At 38.0% G+C, this 16,679-nt stretch overlaps 1 protein-coding gene across 5 annotated transcripts in view; it reads left to right on the forward strand.

Moving 5' to 3' along the window:
* The window catches only part of heatr5a (HEAT repeat containing 5a), a 140,949-nt gene that overhangs the window by 66,136 nt on the left and 58,134 nt on the right, over positions 1–16,679 (forward strand). For all 5 annotated transcript variants that reach the window (XM_063050362.1, XM_063050382.1, XM_063050353.1 and 2 more), the window contains exons 16-17: positions 2,647–2,822; positions 3,233–3,338. In XM_063050362.1, coding sequence (XP_062906432.1) covers positions 2,647–2,822; positions 3,233–3,338 — 282 coding nt within the window. The remainder of the gene's footprint in view (positions 1–2,646; positions 2,823–3,232; positions 3,339–16,679) is intronic.

Raw genomic sequence — 16,679 nt, forward strand, 5'->3', positions numbered from 1 at the left:
CTTATTTTCACATCCATAAATACATGTATGCACAGGTATAATGAGAAGTTTGCATGCAGCTGCATTCCAGACATAGCATCATATAAGCAGCATTCATAAGGAATTATAAACTAATCATAAATTGTATACACTTTTTTTAAAAAATAAGGCAACACAATTAGAAGAAAAAATGCCATTTTAGTGCAAAGTAGTGCATTTAGGTCAATATCGCAAATGACCTGACTTGGTCCAACCAAGCAGAGTCCACTGCCAAGAAGACCCACCAGCGCCTTTACTTCCTGAGAAAGCTAAAGAAATTTGGCCTGTCCCCTAAAACCCTCATTAATATTTATAGATGCACCCTAGAAAGCATTCTTCTAGGGTACATCACAACCTGCTATGGAAGTTGTCCTGTCCAAGACCGGAAGAAGCTGCAGAAGATCGTGAACACAGCCCAGCACATCACAAAAACCAATCTTCTGTCCTTGGACTCACTTTACACCGCATGCTGTTGACAGTGCTACCAGGATAATCAAGGACACGACCCACCCAGCCAACAGACTTTTCGTCCCTCTTCCCTCCGGGAGAAGACTCAGGAGCTTGAAGACTCGTACGGTCAGATTTGGGAACAGCTTCTTTCCAACTGTGATAAGACTGCTCAATGGATCCTGACCCAGATCTGGGCCATACCCTCAAAATATCCGGACCTGCCTCTTGGTTTTTTTGCACTACCTTACTTTCCCTTTTCTATTTTTCATTTATGATTTATGATTTAAATTTTTAATATTTACTATCGATTTGTACTCTGGGGAGCGTGAAGCGCAGAATCAAATATCGCTGTGATGACTGTACGTTCTAGTATTAATTGTTTGGCGACAATAAAGTATAAAAAAAATTATAAGTGGTCAAAGTGTTGCTAAACTGTAGTGATTACGGCTTTGGTAGTTGGTTCAAGAACCAAATGGTTGAAGGGAAGTTGCTGTTCTTGAACCTGTTGTTGTGGGGCTTCAGGCTTCTGTACCTTCTGCCCAGTGTTAGCTGTGAAAAGATGGCATGAACAGGATGGAGGGGGATCTTTGATAGAAATTGCATTTGTGACAGGATCCTGAATTACCCCTGTGAACTGTGCTCGCTTACCCCTATTAACTGTGCTTTTGAAAAAAGAGAGAGAGAGACGAAGTCTAACTGTTGGACTGTCACTTTAAGGCACTAGAAGTAACTTTTGGATTTCTGCTGAGTTGGAGAGAGAGGTGGCACCGAGCCGCTCGTAAGTTGCTATGGTGACTGAAGGCGGTGTTATTTGATGGGCACTCGATGTTATGATTTTCGGCGGCATGTTGATACTTCTCAAGGACTTTTGCCTGCTTGCATTTTTTACACGGAGAGGAAGGAGGAGTTATTTGAGTGACAGTTGGTGCTCAGCATGGGAAGATAAAATAGGAGGTCAGATGATATAGACCTCAGTCACATGTTTTGGACACAATGAGCTTGGTTGTGCCCGTAGAAAAAGTGGGTTTTTGGAGGATTGATCAGGCAGATCGATCAGTTGCTCTTGCAGTGGAAAGGAAAGGGGTTGACTGGTGGGGAGTTGTCCATGTGTCCACCCTTGCCTGGGTGATAGCTCCACCACAGAAAACCGGTCCCCTTTGTTGTGGTCACAGTTGGAGATTTTGAAGGACAACGAGAAGATCGACGGCGTCAGCTTACCGGAAGACTCAAATCTCTCCCTCTCTCTCTCTCCATCACTATGCAACTCAATACCACAAACTGAACTGAACTGAACTTTACTCATCATCGTAAGACTGTATCTTTTTACCCCTAAACTTAAGGAAACTTGGTTTTTCATACATATATTTCCACACTTACTGATATACTTATATATATAATCATTGCTAACCTGTTTGATTTATCTACATTTATATTACTGTATTGCGTAGTTACTAATAAATATTACTAGTTTATAGCAATACTGGACTCCAAAGTGTTTTCCATCTCTGCTGGTTCTTTATTCCCATCACGGGGTACGTGACACCTTTTAGAGGTGGCACCTTCTGTAAATACTACCATTGGTGAGTAAGGATGTGCCACTAGGTAGTAGTCCACTGCTCTCTGCCGTTTTGTGCATTCCTAAGCATTCAAATTGCCATACCAGACCATGATGCAGTCACTCAGAATACTGTCCATTGTATATCTCCAGAAGTCTGTTAGTGTTCGCTGATGGCCGAGCCGCCTTTATCTTCTTAGAGAGTAAAAATGGTGACGCACTTCCTTTGTGATTGCATCCAGGCCATGTAATCTGATATGTTGATGCCCATGAACTTAAAGGTGTTAGCTCTTTCCACTGCTGATTCCCCCAATATATATTGAAGCATATTCACCCTCCTTCTCCTCCCTGAAATCTACAATCAGCTCTTAAAGCTGAGTGAGAGGTTGTTTTTGCAGCACCACTCAAAGTGACCTATCTTGCTCCAGTACATTGACTCATCGTCACCTGTGGTTCATCCAACAACTGTAACAGTAACAGCTTTGGTGCACTGTAGTCCTATATAAGCTGCATTTTCAATATCCTGTCAATAGTAAAAACAAATCCTTCAGTTAAATACGTATTTAGTTATGTATGTTGTGTTCTTCAGATTTGACTAAAATTGTCTTTTATTACTTTAACAGTTAAAGCTGGGTGGTGTTTTGGGAGGTGGAAGCCTTGAACATGATCCTTTTAAGATCTATGAAAGATTAGCAGATGGAGAACTTATACCAGTTCCTCTTCCTCCAGTATTGTCAGTGGTCAGAGCTGCAGTGGAACTTTTTGGAGTGATATTCCCTTATCTGGATATTAATCACAGGTGATGATTTCTAGCATTTATGGCTTGGCTCTGTGTGTTGCATGTTTGGGCTCAAATCAAATCAAATCTCAGTAGTTCCTGATAAACCGTTGGTTTGCATTAGTATTTCTTTAATTATACTGCTTCTGAACACCTGTTTGCAAATGAGTTGTCAGTCCTTTGTCTTTTAACTTTGAATCTGTCGACATTTAATGGCAAATGCGTTGTAGTGAATATTATAACCTTCTGCAGTATTGTAGGATTGTGTTTGTCAATAGTGTACAGATGTTGAGAGAATAGAAAAGCAGATTGGAGACACCATTTGTGCATTTGTTTTAAAAATTGGGTTTTGGTTTGTTCTATCTTTTCTATAATCCACAGGTAACAGTCTATAATTGCGTTAAAACTTTGACAACTTCTTTTCCCTTAAGGGCACAGATACTGGAGCAATTTATCGAGTCCTTGAAGCACGCTAAAGGAGCAAAGCAACAAACTGTACAGATAAATGTCTTTGCTGCATTCTGCTGTGGATTGAAGGTAGATTGACAGTTTCAATAATAATTGCTTAAGGTAAAGAACAGCTGGAATTGATGACTAATGTGAAATGATGGAAGTTTGAGCTGAATCAAATTCTAGCTATGGAAAAAAAAAAGTTCCTGCTGTTTTATGCTCATTGTCAATATATAACCACCAATGTGCAACAAGCTCAAAGTATTCCATCTTCAGAAAGGATTATTATTCTTGGTATGTAATTAAGAAAAAGCATTAAGCTGTTAGATGTTACATGCTCTTCTAGTTTGAATTTGCCTAAAATGAGGTATTAAATCTCTGTTACACATGTTGGCACTCACCTGAGAAGTTGAAAAAGTGTTTGTTCCATAGCGCTGTCATAGTGAGACAAAGCAGAAGTGCACAGTTGACATTGATTTAGAAGGAATGTTGTGCTTTAGAGTTTGCAAAATGAGCCTCTCATTTCTTGTCTATAGTTTCTCTGTCAACTCAATTGTCACTACTTTCAGAAAGCAACTCTTAACATAAAGCATTCCCTTTCCTTTCAAGTTTAATGGTACTCTCTCGAGATTACAACTTACAATTGTTTTTCAGTTATGTACTCTATTGTACTGGCCTTTCTATCAGATCTATGCTTATAAAATATTTAAGAATTCATCAAAATGATTTTTGCAAGTTACTGGTTGATTTTGTCAATGTTTGGATGCTACAAACTGCATTTTCATCACAGTTCTTTTATCGACGGGAATTAGTTCTTTTAATGTTAGTGTTTGTTTCCAGTAGGCAGTTGCTGTATCTTTTGTCGCTGTGTCAGAATTTTGTGGATTCACATTCCTCAAGTCTTTAACAAGTAAATGGAGGCTGCCACTAGTGCTGTGCTATGGATTGGCAAAGAAAATACATCTGTCCATTGAGATGGATGTGTAATATAAAGTGCTAGTACTGAGCCAAGAGATACGAAGTTCTCTCTGGTGTTCTCTGTGAGATTTATCCATTTGTCCATACTCTTCCTGCAAATTGTGGGAAGGCAGAGATCTCCCTGATGACACATCTGTGAGATATACACCAAACTGTAGCTTCTTACAGACCAGGTCAAGGGAATGGATTTCGATGTACTCGGGACTATCTGGGAAGCTGAGAACCTCACAGATGAGACTTTTAGGAAGGTGGTCATACCTAAGGTACAGACTTAAGATAGATGAGTGACCTGGCTATTTGTCCATCCTGGTGGGTACAGTCTTTCATTGATTTTATTGTGTTTCTTGGACTTAGTGTCTATGCCCACAAGAAAACAGATCTCAGGGTTTTATATGGTGACATATATGTACTTTGATAATAAATTTACTTTGAACAGAAGTCGTGCAATAAAGCAGTAGTCAGCAAGAGCAAGTGTACTAATCAGGATAGCTCACGACATGGTAATGACAGGGAAAACAATATTCAGTTAAACTGCATTTAATTTAATGCTGGAGATTTCACAGGCAAGACAGACAAACTCAGAGCATAGGTTGGCTCTGAGGTCATAGCCATAATGGAAAGATGGCTGAAAGAAACACAGAACTGGCAACTCAATATCCCAGAATACAAATGCTACAAGTAAACAGGCCCATGTCAGCAAGAGGTAGAGGTAAGCAAGGGGTAGGTGTGGCCTTTTGATAAGGGAGAACGCAACAGCATACTGAGAGGTTACATTCGTGAGGGATTTGTCCAGTGAGGTCATATCAGCAAGGGAACGGTCAGGATCACTCTATTGGAGCTGCATTATAGCCCCCCCCCCACCAATCAATAGTCATTGGGTACTTCAGGACCAGGTGTGTAGAGAAATTTCTTGTAGTTGTAGGGATGATAGAATTGTATTAGGCGATTTTAGTTTCCCCACTGTTGACTGGGTCATCCAGAATCCAGGGGTGGAATTTGTAAAATGTGTCCAGGAAAGTTTCCTAAATCAAAATGCAGAGGGAAGGTACGTTACTGGACCTTCTCTTAAGAAATAAGGTGGCGGACTTCCGGTCAAGATGGCGATGGTTTCGTTGCTAAAAGCTATCGCTCCATTCAATTTCTTATCTCCACAATCCTTCTCTCCCTTTTTTTTTACTCCAAACCGTTAAACTTTTTATTCTCCCTCCTGCCTGCGAATACGCCTGTTTTACAATGGCTTCAAAGACCACCAAATCGGGGGAAAAAAGAAGTTCCAGTGGTCGGCTTCTCGGGCAAAAACATTATCTCGATATTAGAGCAGCATTGACAGGAGATAATTACTGAATTTAAGTCTGCTTTCAGTTCGTTGGAATTGAAATTGGATCGAATTAAATCCAAAGTGGAGGATCATGCTAAACGTTTATTACATCTCGAGTTTGCCACAGATGATTTAGACTGCTGTTTTAAAGAGTTGGAAAATGTTTGTTCCAGCTTGAGCGATCATAGCAGCAAGCTGGTATTCAAAGTTACCCTTACAACACGCTGGAGGAACTCAGCAGGTCGGGCAGCATCCGTGGTAAAGATCGGACGACGTTTCGGGCCAGAACGTCAACCGATCTTTTCCACGGATGCTGCCCAACCTGCTGAGTTCCTCCAGCGTGTTGTGAGTGTTGCTTTGACCCCAGCATCTGCAAATTATTTTGTGTATTCAAAGTTACAGACCTAGAAAGTGGGAGCAGACGTCAAAATCTACGTATTCTCGGCTTGCCAGAGTCTATCGAAAGTGGATCCCCCACTGAATTTTTCTCCACTTTGCTATGTGAGATTTTTGGGAACGATATACTTTCGACCCCACCCGCTCATCGTACCTTAGCGCCTAAACTGGAGCCGGGGCATAGGCCATGCCCGGTAATTATTTGGTTTCATTGCTACTAGATTAAAAATCTCTTGGTTAAAGAAGCCCGTCGGAGAGGGAAGTTGGAAAACAAGGGTCAATCAATTCGTGTTGTCAAGGACTATGCTCCCCAAGTTCTGAGTCTGCGAGCCAGGTATAAAGGAGTCATGAAAGAACTATATAATCGCGGATTCAGGCCCTCCCTTCGATTTGCAGCTCGCCTCCTAATATCTCTTACTAGTGGAGGCAAAAAGTGGTTTAACTCGGCTACAGAAGCTCAGAAATTTATTGACAGCCTCCCTGTTACTTCAAGTCGTTCAGATTCAGTTTAATTACTTATACTGGTGGAGAAGTACTTTTTTTCTCCTTTTTTTTACCTGATCTTTCTTTCTTAAGTCAGTAAATTTTTTTTTCATAGTTTCTCGTGGGTAGGTCACTGGGTAAAGTCTGTTTACTTGTTTTTATATTTTTTCTTAAATACTAGTTCAAATCTTTTTTTCATTTTAAAATTTTTATTATTATTAAAGATCAACAAAAAATACATTAGGGTAATCAAGTCAATATGTCAATAAGAACAATGAAGAATTGAATTACCAAATAACTGATTAACAAAGCTAAACAATATATCAATAATAATAGTGTTAAGAATATTTTTTGAAAGATAAAAAGGAAAAAAAGAACCCCTACTAACTAAAACAAAAAAAACCCATTGGGAGCACAACCCCGGAGCTATATGCCATGCAAGCTTCCATAAAAGAAAAACATCAATTCGCCAACTCAAATCCATTTAAACAAAAATCAGAAGGAAACCATCTTAGTTAACTCAAATCAGATGATAGTAGCGGGCAAATGAACCCCACCTTTTCTCAAAATCAAATCAAGGATCAGAAGTTCGACTTCTGATTTTCTCCAAACTAAGACATAGCATCACTTGAGAGAACCATTGTATCAAAGTGGGAGCAGAGGCATCTTTCCATTTCAACAAAATAGCCCTTCTGGCCAATAATGTAACAAATGCAATTACATGTTGGTCTGATAGAGAAATACCGTGAATATATTGAGGGATTATACCGAACAAAACTGTCAATTTATTTGGTTGTAAATTAATTTTTAAAACTTTAGAAATTGTAGAGAAAATAGATTTCCAAAAATGTTTCAATACAGAACATGATCAAAGCATATGTATCAATGTAGCTGTCTATCACACTGACTATCAACATTAGGAAACATTTTAGACAGTCTCTCCTTTGTGGAATAGTAACGATATACAATTTTAAATTGAATTAAAGAGTGACTGGCAGAGATCGAAGAAGAGTTAACCAACTTCAAAACTCGCAACCAATCCTCTGTTATCAAGGTCATGTTAAGCTCTCTTTCCCAATCTTGCTTAATCTTAAGTGAAGGGTAACTGTGCTGTTGTAACAATAAAGTATAAATTTTCCCAATAGAACCTTTCATTTTAAAAATAATATCTAACAGGTCAGAATCCTGTATGTATGGAAAATTACTTAAATATTCTTGTAAGAGATGTCTGACCTGAAGATATTGCAGGAAATGTGAATACGAGAGAGAGTATTTAGTTACTAATTTCTCAAAAGACGTCAATCGGCCATCTTGGAACAGATCCATGAAGGAATAAACTCCTTTATTCCTCTAAAGAAGAAAGGTAGGATGACTTAATGAAGGTTTAAATAAATAATTTCGATAAATTAAAGAAGTTTAAATTTTTTGAGATTAAAAGAATTATGAAACTGGTACCAAATTCGTAATGACTGCTTAATCATAGGATATAAGTTTAGATTAGCAATTTTGACCATTTGGACAGGTAAAGAAGCTCCTAATAACGAGGTTAAGTGAAACTGTTTCACAGCTTTCAATTCCAAATCAGCCCAAGGTGGTCGTTCATTTTTATCAGCCCAGTATAACCAAGTACACATATAACGTATATTAACAGCCCAATAATACATTCTTAAATTAGGCAGGGCAAGACCTCCATCCTTTTTTAGTTTTTGTAAATGATATTTTCCAATTCTTGGTCTTTTATTATTCCAAACAAAAGATGAAATAATAGAATCAACCTGATCAAAAAACTTCTTCGTTTAAAAAAAAGGGATATTTTGAAATACATATAAAAAATTTTGGTAAAATCATCATTTTAACTGCATGAATTCGGCTGGCTAACGAAAGTGTAAGTGGATTCCATCTACAAAATAATTGCTTCATAAAATCCACTAAAGGAACCAAATTAGCTCTATAAAAGTCTCTATGATTTTTAGTGATAATAATACCTAAATATTTAAAAGAGTCCGTAACTCTAAAAGGAATGTCATCATATACAGAAGCAGAATCATTTAGGGGAAATAATTCACTTTTATGAAGGCTTAGTTTATATCCCGAAAACTTTCCAAATTCATTTAATAGTTTCAATAAACTAGGAATGGATTCTTCAGGATTCAAAACATAAACTAAGAGATTGTCAGCATAAAGGGAGATCTTACGAATAGTCCCATTTGTGAAAATTCCATGGATATCTTGAGCTTCACCAAGTGCAATGGCCAAGGGTTCCAGCACCAAATTAAATAACAAGGGACTTAACGGACATCCTTGTATCGTACCCCGCTAGAGTTGAAAAAAGGAGATCTGCAATTATTAGTAATAACAGTGCAATAGGACTTTTATATATCATTCTAATCTACTTATTAAAATTAATACCAAAGTCAAATTTGTCTAAAACATTAAAAAAGTATTTCCATTCAACTCTGTCAAATGCCTTTTCAGCATCGAGAGAAACAACACATTGGGGAGTCTTAGAAAGGTATGAGTATATAACATTTAACAGTCTTCGAGTGTTAGAGAAGGAATAACGGCCCTTTACAAAACCTGTTTGGTCCTGAGAGATAATTTTAGCTGGAATGTTCTCCAGTCGATTAGCCATTATTTTTGAAAGAATTTTAGCATCCACATTTAATAATGAAATAGGTCTATATGAAGCACAGGCAGTAGGGTCTTTATCTTAAGAATTAAAGAAATAGAAGCTTCATAAAATGTGGGAGGTAACTCTCCTATCAAAAGAGAATCTTTAAGTGTTTCCAACATATATAGAGAAAGAAATTTTTCAAATTTTTTATAAAATCCTACAGAATAACCATCCAATCCAGGACCTTTACCAGATTGCATTGAAAGAATAGCTTTCTGAATTTTGTTTTCAGTAATAGGAGTATCGAGCGTTTGTTGATGTTCAACAGAAATTTAAGGAAAATCAATCTTTTGTAGAAGGGCATTCATTTTAGGACCAACTGGAAACTGAGATTTATGAAGTTCATTGTAAAAGTCTTGAAAAATTTTATTAATATCTTCATAATTACATGCTAAACTACTGTCTCCCTTAAGAATTCTTAAAATTTGTCTTTTGGTTCTAGCTGCTTTTAATTAAGACAATAATGAAGACAATAACCTATCCCTCAACGTCAGCAAGACGGAGGAATTGGTTGTTGACTTCAGAAGGAGTAGCGGACCGCACGACCCATTTTACATCGGTGGTATGCAAGTGGAACAGGTCAAAAGCTTTAAGTTCCTCGGGGTCAATATCACAAATGACCTGACTTGGTCCAACCAAGCAGAGTCCACTGCCAAGAAGGCCCACCGGCACCTTTACTTCCTGAGAAAAATAAAGAAATTTGGCCTGTCCCCTAAAACCCTCGCTAATTTTTATAGATGCACCATAAATAGCATTCTTCTAGGGTGCATCACAACCTGGATGGAAGTTGTCCTGTCCAAGACTGGAAGAAGCTGCAGAAGATCGTGAACACGGCGCAACACATCACACAAACCAATTTTCAGTCCTTGGACTCACTTTACACCGCACACTGTCGGAGCAGTGCTGCCAGGATAATCAAGGACACGACCCACCCAGCCAACAGACTTTTCGTCCCTCTTCCCTCCCAGAGAAGGCTCAGGAGCTTGAAGACTCGTATGGCTAGATTTGGGAACAGCTTCTTTCCAACTGTGATAGACTGCTGAACGGATCCTGACCTGGATCTGGGCCGTATCCTCCAAATATCCAGACCTGCCTATCGGTTTTTTTTTTGCACTACCTTACTTTCCATTTTTCTATTTTCTATTTATGATTTATAATTTAAATTTTTAATATTTACTATCGATTTGTAATTCAGGGAGTGGGAAGCACAGAATCAAATATCGCTGTGATGATTGTACGTTTTAGTATCAATTATTTGGTGAGAATAAAGTATAAAGTATAATTGAGTTGCTAATAGCTTATCATTTTTATCTCCAAACACATAAAATTGACTTTTCAATTTAAGCAAATTTCTTTCAATAGGATAAGTTAATAGTAAATTATATTGTGATTGGAGTTCAACCCTTTGTTTAAATAAATCAATGTTAGGAGAGATTGCATAAATATTATCCGAGTCTTTAATTTGTTTTGAAATCTTATCTAACTCTATTTTTGTCTATTTCTTAAGCTTAGCTAAATAAGAGATTATCTGACCGTGCAAATATGCTTTATATGTATCCCATACAATCAATTTTGACATATCTCCCATATTGTTAAAAAGAAATAAAATCTTTTATCTGAGTCCAATAAATTTGACAAAGTCCGAACTTTGTAGTAAATTTTCTGGAAAACGCCAAGGCAAATTTGCAATACTGTCATTATTCAATTCAAAAGTTAAGCTGAAAGGTGCATGATCTGAAACAACAATAGCATCATATTCACATTTCTGGACTTCGGACAAAAATCGGAAATCAGCTATAAAATAATCGATTTTCGAATATTTTTTATGAACATGTGGGAAAAAAAATCTCTATCATTAGGATGTAGATGTCTCCAAACTTCAGCCAGGCCATAATCAATTAAAAAAGAATTAATAAGTGATGCAGAACAACTCGGAAGCTGCTGATTGGTTGAACTCTTGTCAATCAAAGGATTTAAACAACAGTTAAAATCACCACCCATGAACAACATATATTCATTTTAATCTGGCGATAAAGCAAATACATTTTTAAAAAAGGAAGGATCATCTACATTAGGTCCATATAGATTAACCAGGACAATTTTTTCTATTACAAATTGTTCCTTTAACAATTAAAAATCTACCATTAGTATCTGACACAATGTCTTCTTGGATAAATAGAATATTAAATTTAATAAAAATAGATACTTCCTTTGTTTTATTTTGACAAGTGGCATGAAATTGAAGGCCCTTCCACATTTAAAAAAAATCTATTATGATTACCTGCTCTGATGTACGTTTCTTGAGCAAAAATAATTTTAAAAGTCTTTTTTCTCTGCATAGGATGATTCCAGCCACGTACATTTGAACTTATAATGTTTATCTGTTTAGCTACCATAAAATTTTTATTTTTTTTTAGCACATAAACACACGCATACCAACGCGGGCTGATCAAAACTGGCAGTGATAAGTATAACCATGTACAAAACATGCATGCTCCGGATCTCTGTAATGGATAAAAACACAATAAAGAAAACCAAAATTGATCCTACAATGAATCCTATAGCTCAAAGCTAACCCCAGTCCTTCTACCACCCCGAAAACCCGAAATTCGGCAAAAAAAAAGCCGAAATGCGTCCTCATACAAGTAAGAAAAGAGAAGCGGACTTCGTGAGCTGCCCGTTCTATAATAGTGATTTTAAAAGTTTTCCTTAATTCCTCCCCCCAGTTACAAAAAAAAGACACGGCTCTGAAATAAGAAAGCTGCGCAGAGGAAAAAAAGATGTTTATACTTAATCGCTAAAAATAAACTGGGGAATGCAAAAACAATCTCCAAAAACATCAAAACAATAAAATTAAACAAAGAGAAAACTGTCTATGTAATCTGTAACGAAGAAAAATCAGCGCCATTTTCCATTTAACTTACACGCCCAATAAAAAAAAGATTTTAGAAGAAAAACTAAAACTAATTATCTATCCACTAAGCACCCCCTTCTCTCTCTCTCTCTCTCCCTCTCTCTCTCTCTCGATATATATGTATTAAAAAGTCCTTATAAACTATGAAAACTATCACTTAATGAAAAAAAGGAGGATAGAAACAAATCATCAAACCGTCCGCTGTCTAAATTCACTCAGTAAACCAAACAGATTTCAAAAAGTCATTCATCACTCACATCAACAAGTTCACATCATCTTTAAATGGTTCATCGATCAAAGGACATCTTCAACAAATCAGAAATCTTCAAAGCTTGTTTTCTTTCAGAAATAACAGTTATTCAGCAGACCTAAAGCCATTCAAACCTCAGCCAGTAACATAGTCCAATGCTGCTTTGGGATCCAGAAAAACGTGGAGTCGAATCTTTAGGAAATAATTTTAATCGGGCTGGATAGCGAAGTGATGGGAATAATCCCTTATCATAGACTATCTTCATAGCTGGAACGAATTTGAACCACTGGTCCATAACTTCCCGTGGATAATCTTCATAAAAACGAATTTAAAAACTCTGCGTTTCCTTGCATATTTCATGATTGGGTCTATAACTTTGAAACAAAGAAAGCAGACCAAAACTGACCATGGTTTATTCGGATCTTGAGATTTCGAAGTGAAAATTCTATGCGCTCTTTCAATATCGGGAGGCTGAGGTAAAATATCCAAAAACAGAGATTGAAACAAATTAACAAAATAGTCCAATAAATCCTCGCTCTCAGATCCTTCCTTCAATCCAACAATTCGAATATTATTCCAACAAAATCTTGTTTCCAGAACGATAATCTTACGTTGAGACTGTTCCAAGTGAGCTGAAATATCCGCTATCTGACGCATCGACTCTTTTAAGTTCAGAATTCAAGGAAATAATATTTTCCTCTACAAATTGAAAACTCTCTCGTCATGACTTCCTCTCAGAAGTGTTGTTATCTATTTTCTTGTCGCAAGCCATCAACGTACGTTCTAAATGCTCAGCCCAAACAGGCATATCCTCTGATTTTTCTTTCGAAGATTTTCCCTTTCCATTGCTGGATTCAGAGAGCTGCTTTCCACTTCTTAAAGATTGTGACATAATAACAACTATTCCCCTCTAAGATCCGACAAATAAAAGTTAAAAATTCAGAGTTCAAACTGAGGAAGTGGAAGGATTAAACGCAGCCACACAATATGTGTGTCACTCCATTGGGCAGCAGGCGGAGTTTCAGTTCATAGCTTCTTTTTGGATTATTACCTTGAGTTAAGCTTAACAAATTTTGGTGGAATTGTTTTTCTTTTCACAATGTATAACTTTAGTTTGTAATGCTAAAAGTTTTATGGTTTTTAATTTATAAAAGATGGAGCTGATGACAATGTTAAGAGACAGGAGGTTGGGTTTTGGAGTGACTTTTTTTTGAAGGGCTTGCTGCTGCTTTTCGGTAGCTCTCTTGCCGTGTGGTGCAAGGGGAGGGAGGGAATTCTAATGCCTATATTATTCATAGAACCTTTAGATATTTGTATTAGTCAGGACTTATTTCTGTCCTGTTTTTCTTGTTTTATGCTTTTGCCCCAGAGCTGTTACTCGAATTTCTGATAATGCATTTGCCTACTATCCTCTGTCTTTTTTTTTTGAAAGGACAGTGGTTAGTCCGTTGAATTTTGTAAACTGGAATGTTAAGGGATTGAACCATCCTGTTAAAAGAAGGAAGGTGTTTTCACATCTTAAACAGCTTAATGCAGCAATTGCTTTTTTGCAAGAAACACACATTCGCAGTTCTGATAACTCTCATCTCACGTCAAGCTGGGTGGGGCAGCACTTCCATTCTACTTTTCAGGCTAAAGCCGGGGGGCGGGGGGGAGGTGGGGAGGGGTCTCACTTCTTATAAATCAATATGTTCCCTTTGAGCTTCATAACAAAGTATCTGATACAAATGGATGTTTGATTATTGTCTCGGGGAAATTATTTAACACATGGATAGTCTTGGCTAACTTATACGCTCCCAATTCGGATGATGTGGAGATTTTTGATTGTTTTTTTCTCTTTATTGCCTGAGCTGAGTTCATATTCTCTCATATTGGGCGGTGATTTTAATTGTTGGTTAGATCCAGTTTGGATCGATCGTCCTCTATTCCTAGACTACCAAGTAAATCTGCTTTATCAATTCAGTCTTTCCTTTCCAATTATGGTATCTCCGATGTATGGTGTTTTCTCCATCCAAATGGGAGAGATTACTCTTTTTTTCACATGTCCATCACACTTTTACTAGAATTGATTATTTTTTAATTGGTAATCTGCTGATTCCATCTGTTTGCTCTTGTGACCATCAGAGTATATTGATTTCAGATCATGCCCCAGTCACCCTATCTATAATCCTTCCTGGTTTCCCCCAAATGAATAAGCATTGGCATTTTAATCCGACCCTGTTGTCAGATAATGATTTTATAAAATTTATGGAGGACCAGATAACTTTTTTTTAAATACTAACATGTCATCTGAAACCTCAAGTCAGGTTGTTTGGGATGCTATGAAAGCATATCTAAGGGGTCAAGTAATTTCATATACTGTGAATTTGAAAAGAAAGACTCTTAAAGGGCGATTAGATCTGGTCAATCAAATTAAAGCAACAGAGCAACTATATCAAAGTTGCTGGTGAACGCAGCAGGCCAAGCAGCATCTATAGGAAGAGGCGCAGTCGACGTTTCAGGCCGAGACCCTTCGTCAGTCCTGACGAAGGGTCTCGGCCTGAAACGTCGACTGTGCCTCTTCCTATAGATGCTGCTTGGCCTGCTGCGTTCACCAGCAACTTTGATGTATGTTGCTTGAATTTCCAGCATCTGCAGAATTCCTGTTGTAGAGCAACTATATGCCCAGACCAAAAATCCAGAGTTGTATAAGACACGAGTGGAACTTCAAACTAAGTTTAACCTTATTTCCACTCACCTAATTGAACGCCAACTTTTGGAAAGTAAGAGCTGGTTTTATATCCATGGTGATGAATCCAGTAAATTTTTAGTTAACTAACTAAGACGCTCTAAAGCTAAACAACATAGTACAAAAATTCGAATGGGTAATGGGAATATTACCGTGAATCATTCTGAAATTAATGATACAACATCAGGAAGTGTTATTGATAGTGAATAAGGTTATCGTAGATTACAAGGGAATCTTGATTAGTTAGGGAAGTGCACCAAGGAATGGCAAATAGATTTCAATACAGATATGAAGGAGGTGATTCATTTTTGGAAAGATAAATCATCATGGGACTTGTACAATGAATAATCGACAACTAGGGAATGTAACAGAACAGAGGGATTTAGGAGTACAAGTGCATAGTTTTTTTGAAAGTGGCATGATACGTGGGCAGGATGGAGAAAAGGGCATTTAACATGCTGACCTTCATTAATCAGGGCATTGGGTATCGGAATTATAGCTGCATAATTCATTGATGAGGCCAAACTTGCAGTACTGTTATAGAGTTTTTATCTTCCTATTATAGGAAAGATGTGGTTAAACTGCAAAGAGTGCAGAAAAGATTTACGAGTATGTTGCTTGAACCAGAAGTCCTAATTTAAGGGTAAAGTTGACCAGGCCAGGCCTTTATACCTTGGAATTTAGAAGAATGAGAGGTGACATTACATAAGTGTTTTATAATATTGGGAGGAATAAATATAGTTGACGATAAGTCTTTTCCCCAGTTTACGCGAGTTGTAACAAAGGGAGTATATTTGGAGTACAGCTGGCTGGTGGTGTAGTGGCATCTGCATGGGACTTCAAGGCAAGTGGTCCCAGGTTTGAATCTGGCACGCTTTCCATCGGTGCTGAGTTGAGCATCGAGCTAGCAACTTCGCCCTGTAAAAAAACAGACAAAAATGCAAAAGAAACGGCAAAGTTGCCACCTGATACACCACAAGGTACGGAAAGGAACAACAGCAATGTATATTTGTGGTGAGAGGGGAATGATTTAAAAGGGATCTTGAGGAAAACGTTTTCACACAGAGAGAGGCGAGTATGTTGACCGAGCTGCCAGATGAAGTGGTTGAGTCAGGTACAGTGGTATTGTGGCGACCCACTTTCTGGCACCCACGAACCGGCTCACGAAACAGCGCGCGCAGGCAGAGGGCCGGCAGCAAAAAGGGCGCCAAGCCATCTTCACCAGCAGGGGGAAAATCCCGCGCACAGAAAGGGTCTGGGAATATGCATTCCCCACAGTAGTCCCGCCCAGGGAGGGCGGGAACGGGAAGGCTTTAAAGCGGGCCGCGAAGTTTGAATAAATCTCTTTCATCGCAACTCTAACTCACCAACTCCGTGTGGTTATTCTAGCGCTGTGTGTAGCACATCGCTACAGTATCATTTAAGAAGCACTTAGATAGGTATGTGGAAGGCAAGGCTGAGGGATGTGGGCCAAATGCAGGAAATTGGGACTAGTTGGTGGGCATTCTGGTCAGCATGGACTCACTGTGCCAAAGGGCCTGTATCCTTGCCTTATTCCTCTATCACTGTATGCCTCTATTTTGTGTGTGTGTGTGTATATATATAGTCATCAAATTTAATATGAAGTGGCCATAATTACATGGCTACCTGTATGACCTTGTGCACAATTAAGCTGTGCTATTTCTAT

The sequence above is a fragment of the Mobula hypostoma genome, chromosome 1 (genome assembly GCF_963921235.1).
Source record: "Mobula hypostoma chromosome 1, sMobHyp1.1, whole genome shotgun sequence".
NCBI lineage: Eukaryota > Metazoa > Chordata > Chondrichthyes > Myliobatiformes > Myliobatidae > Mobula > Mobula hypostoma.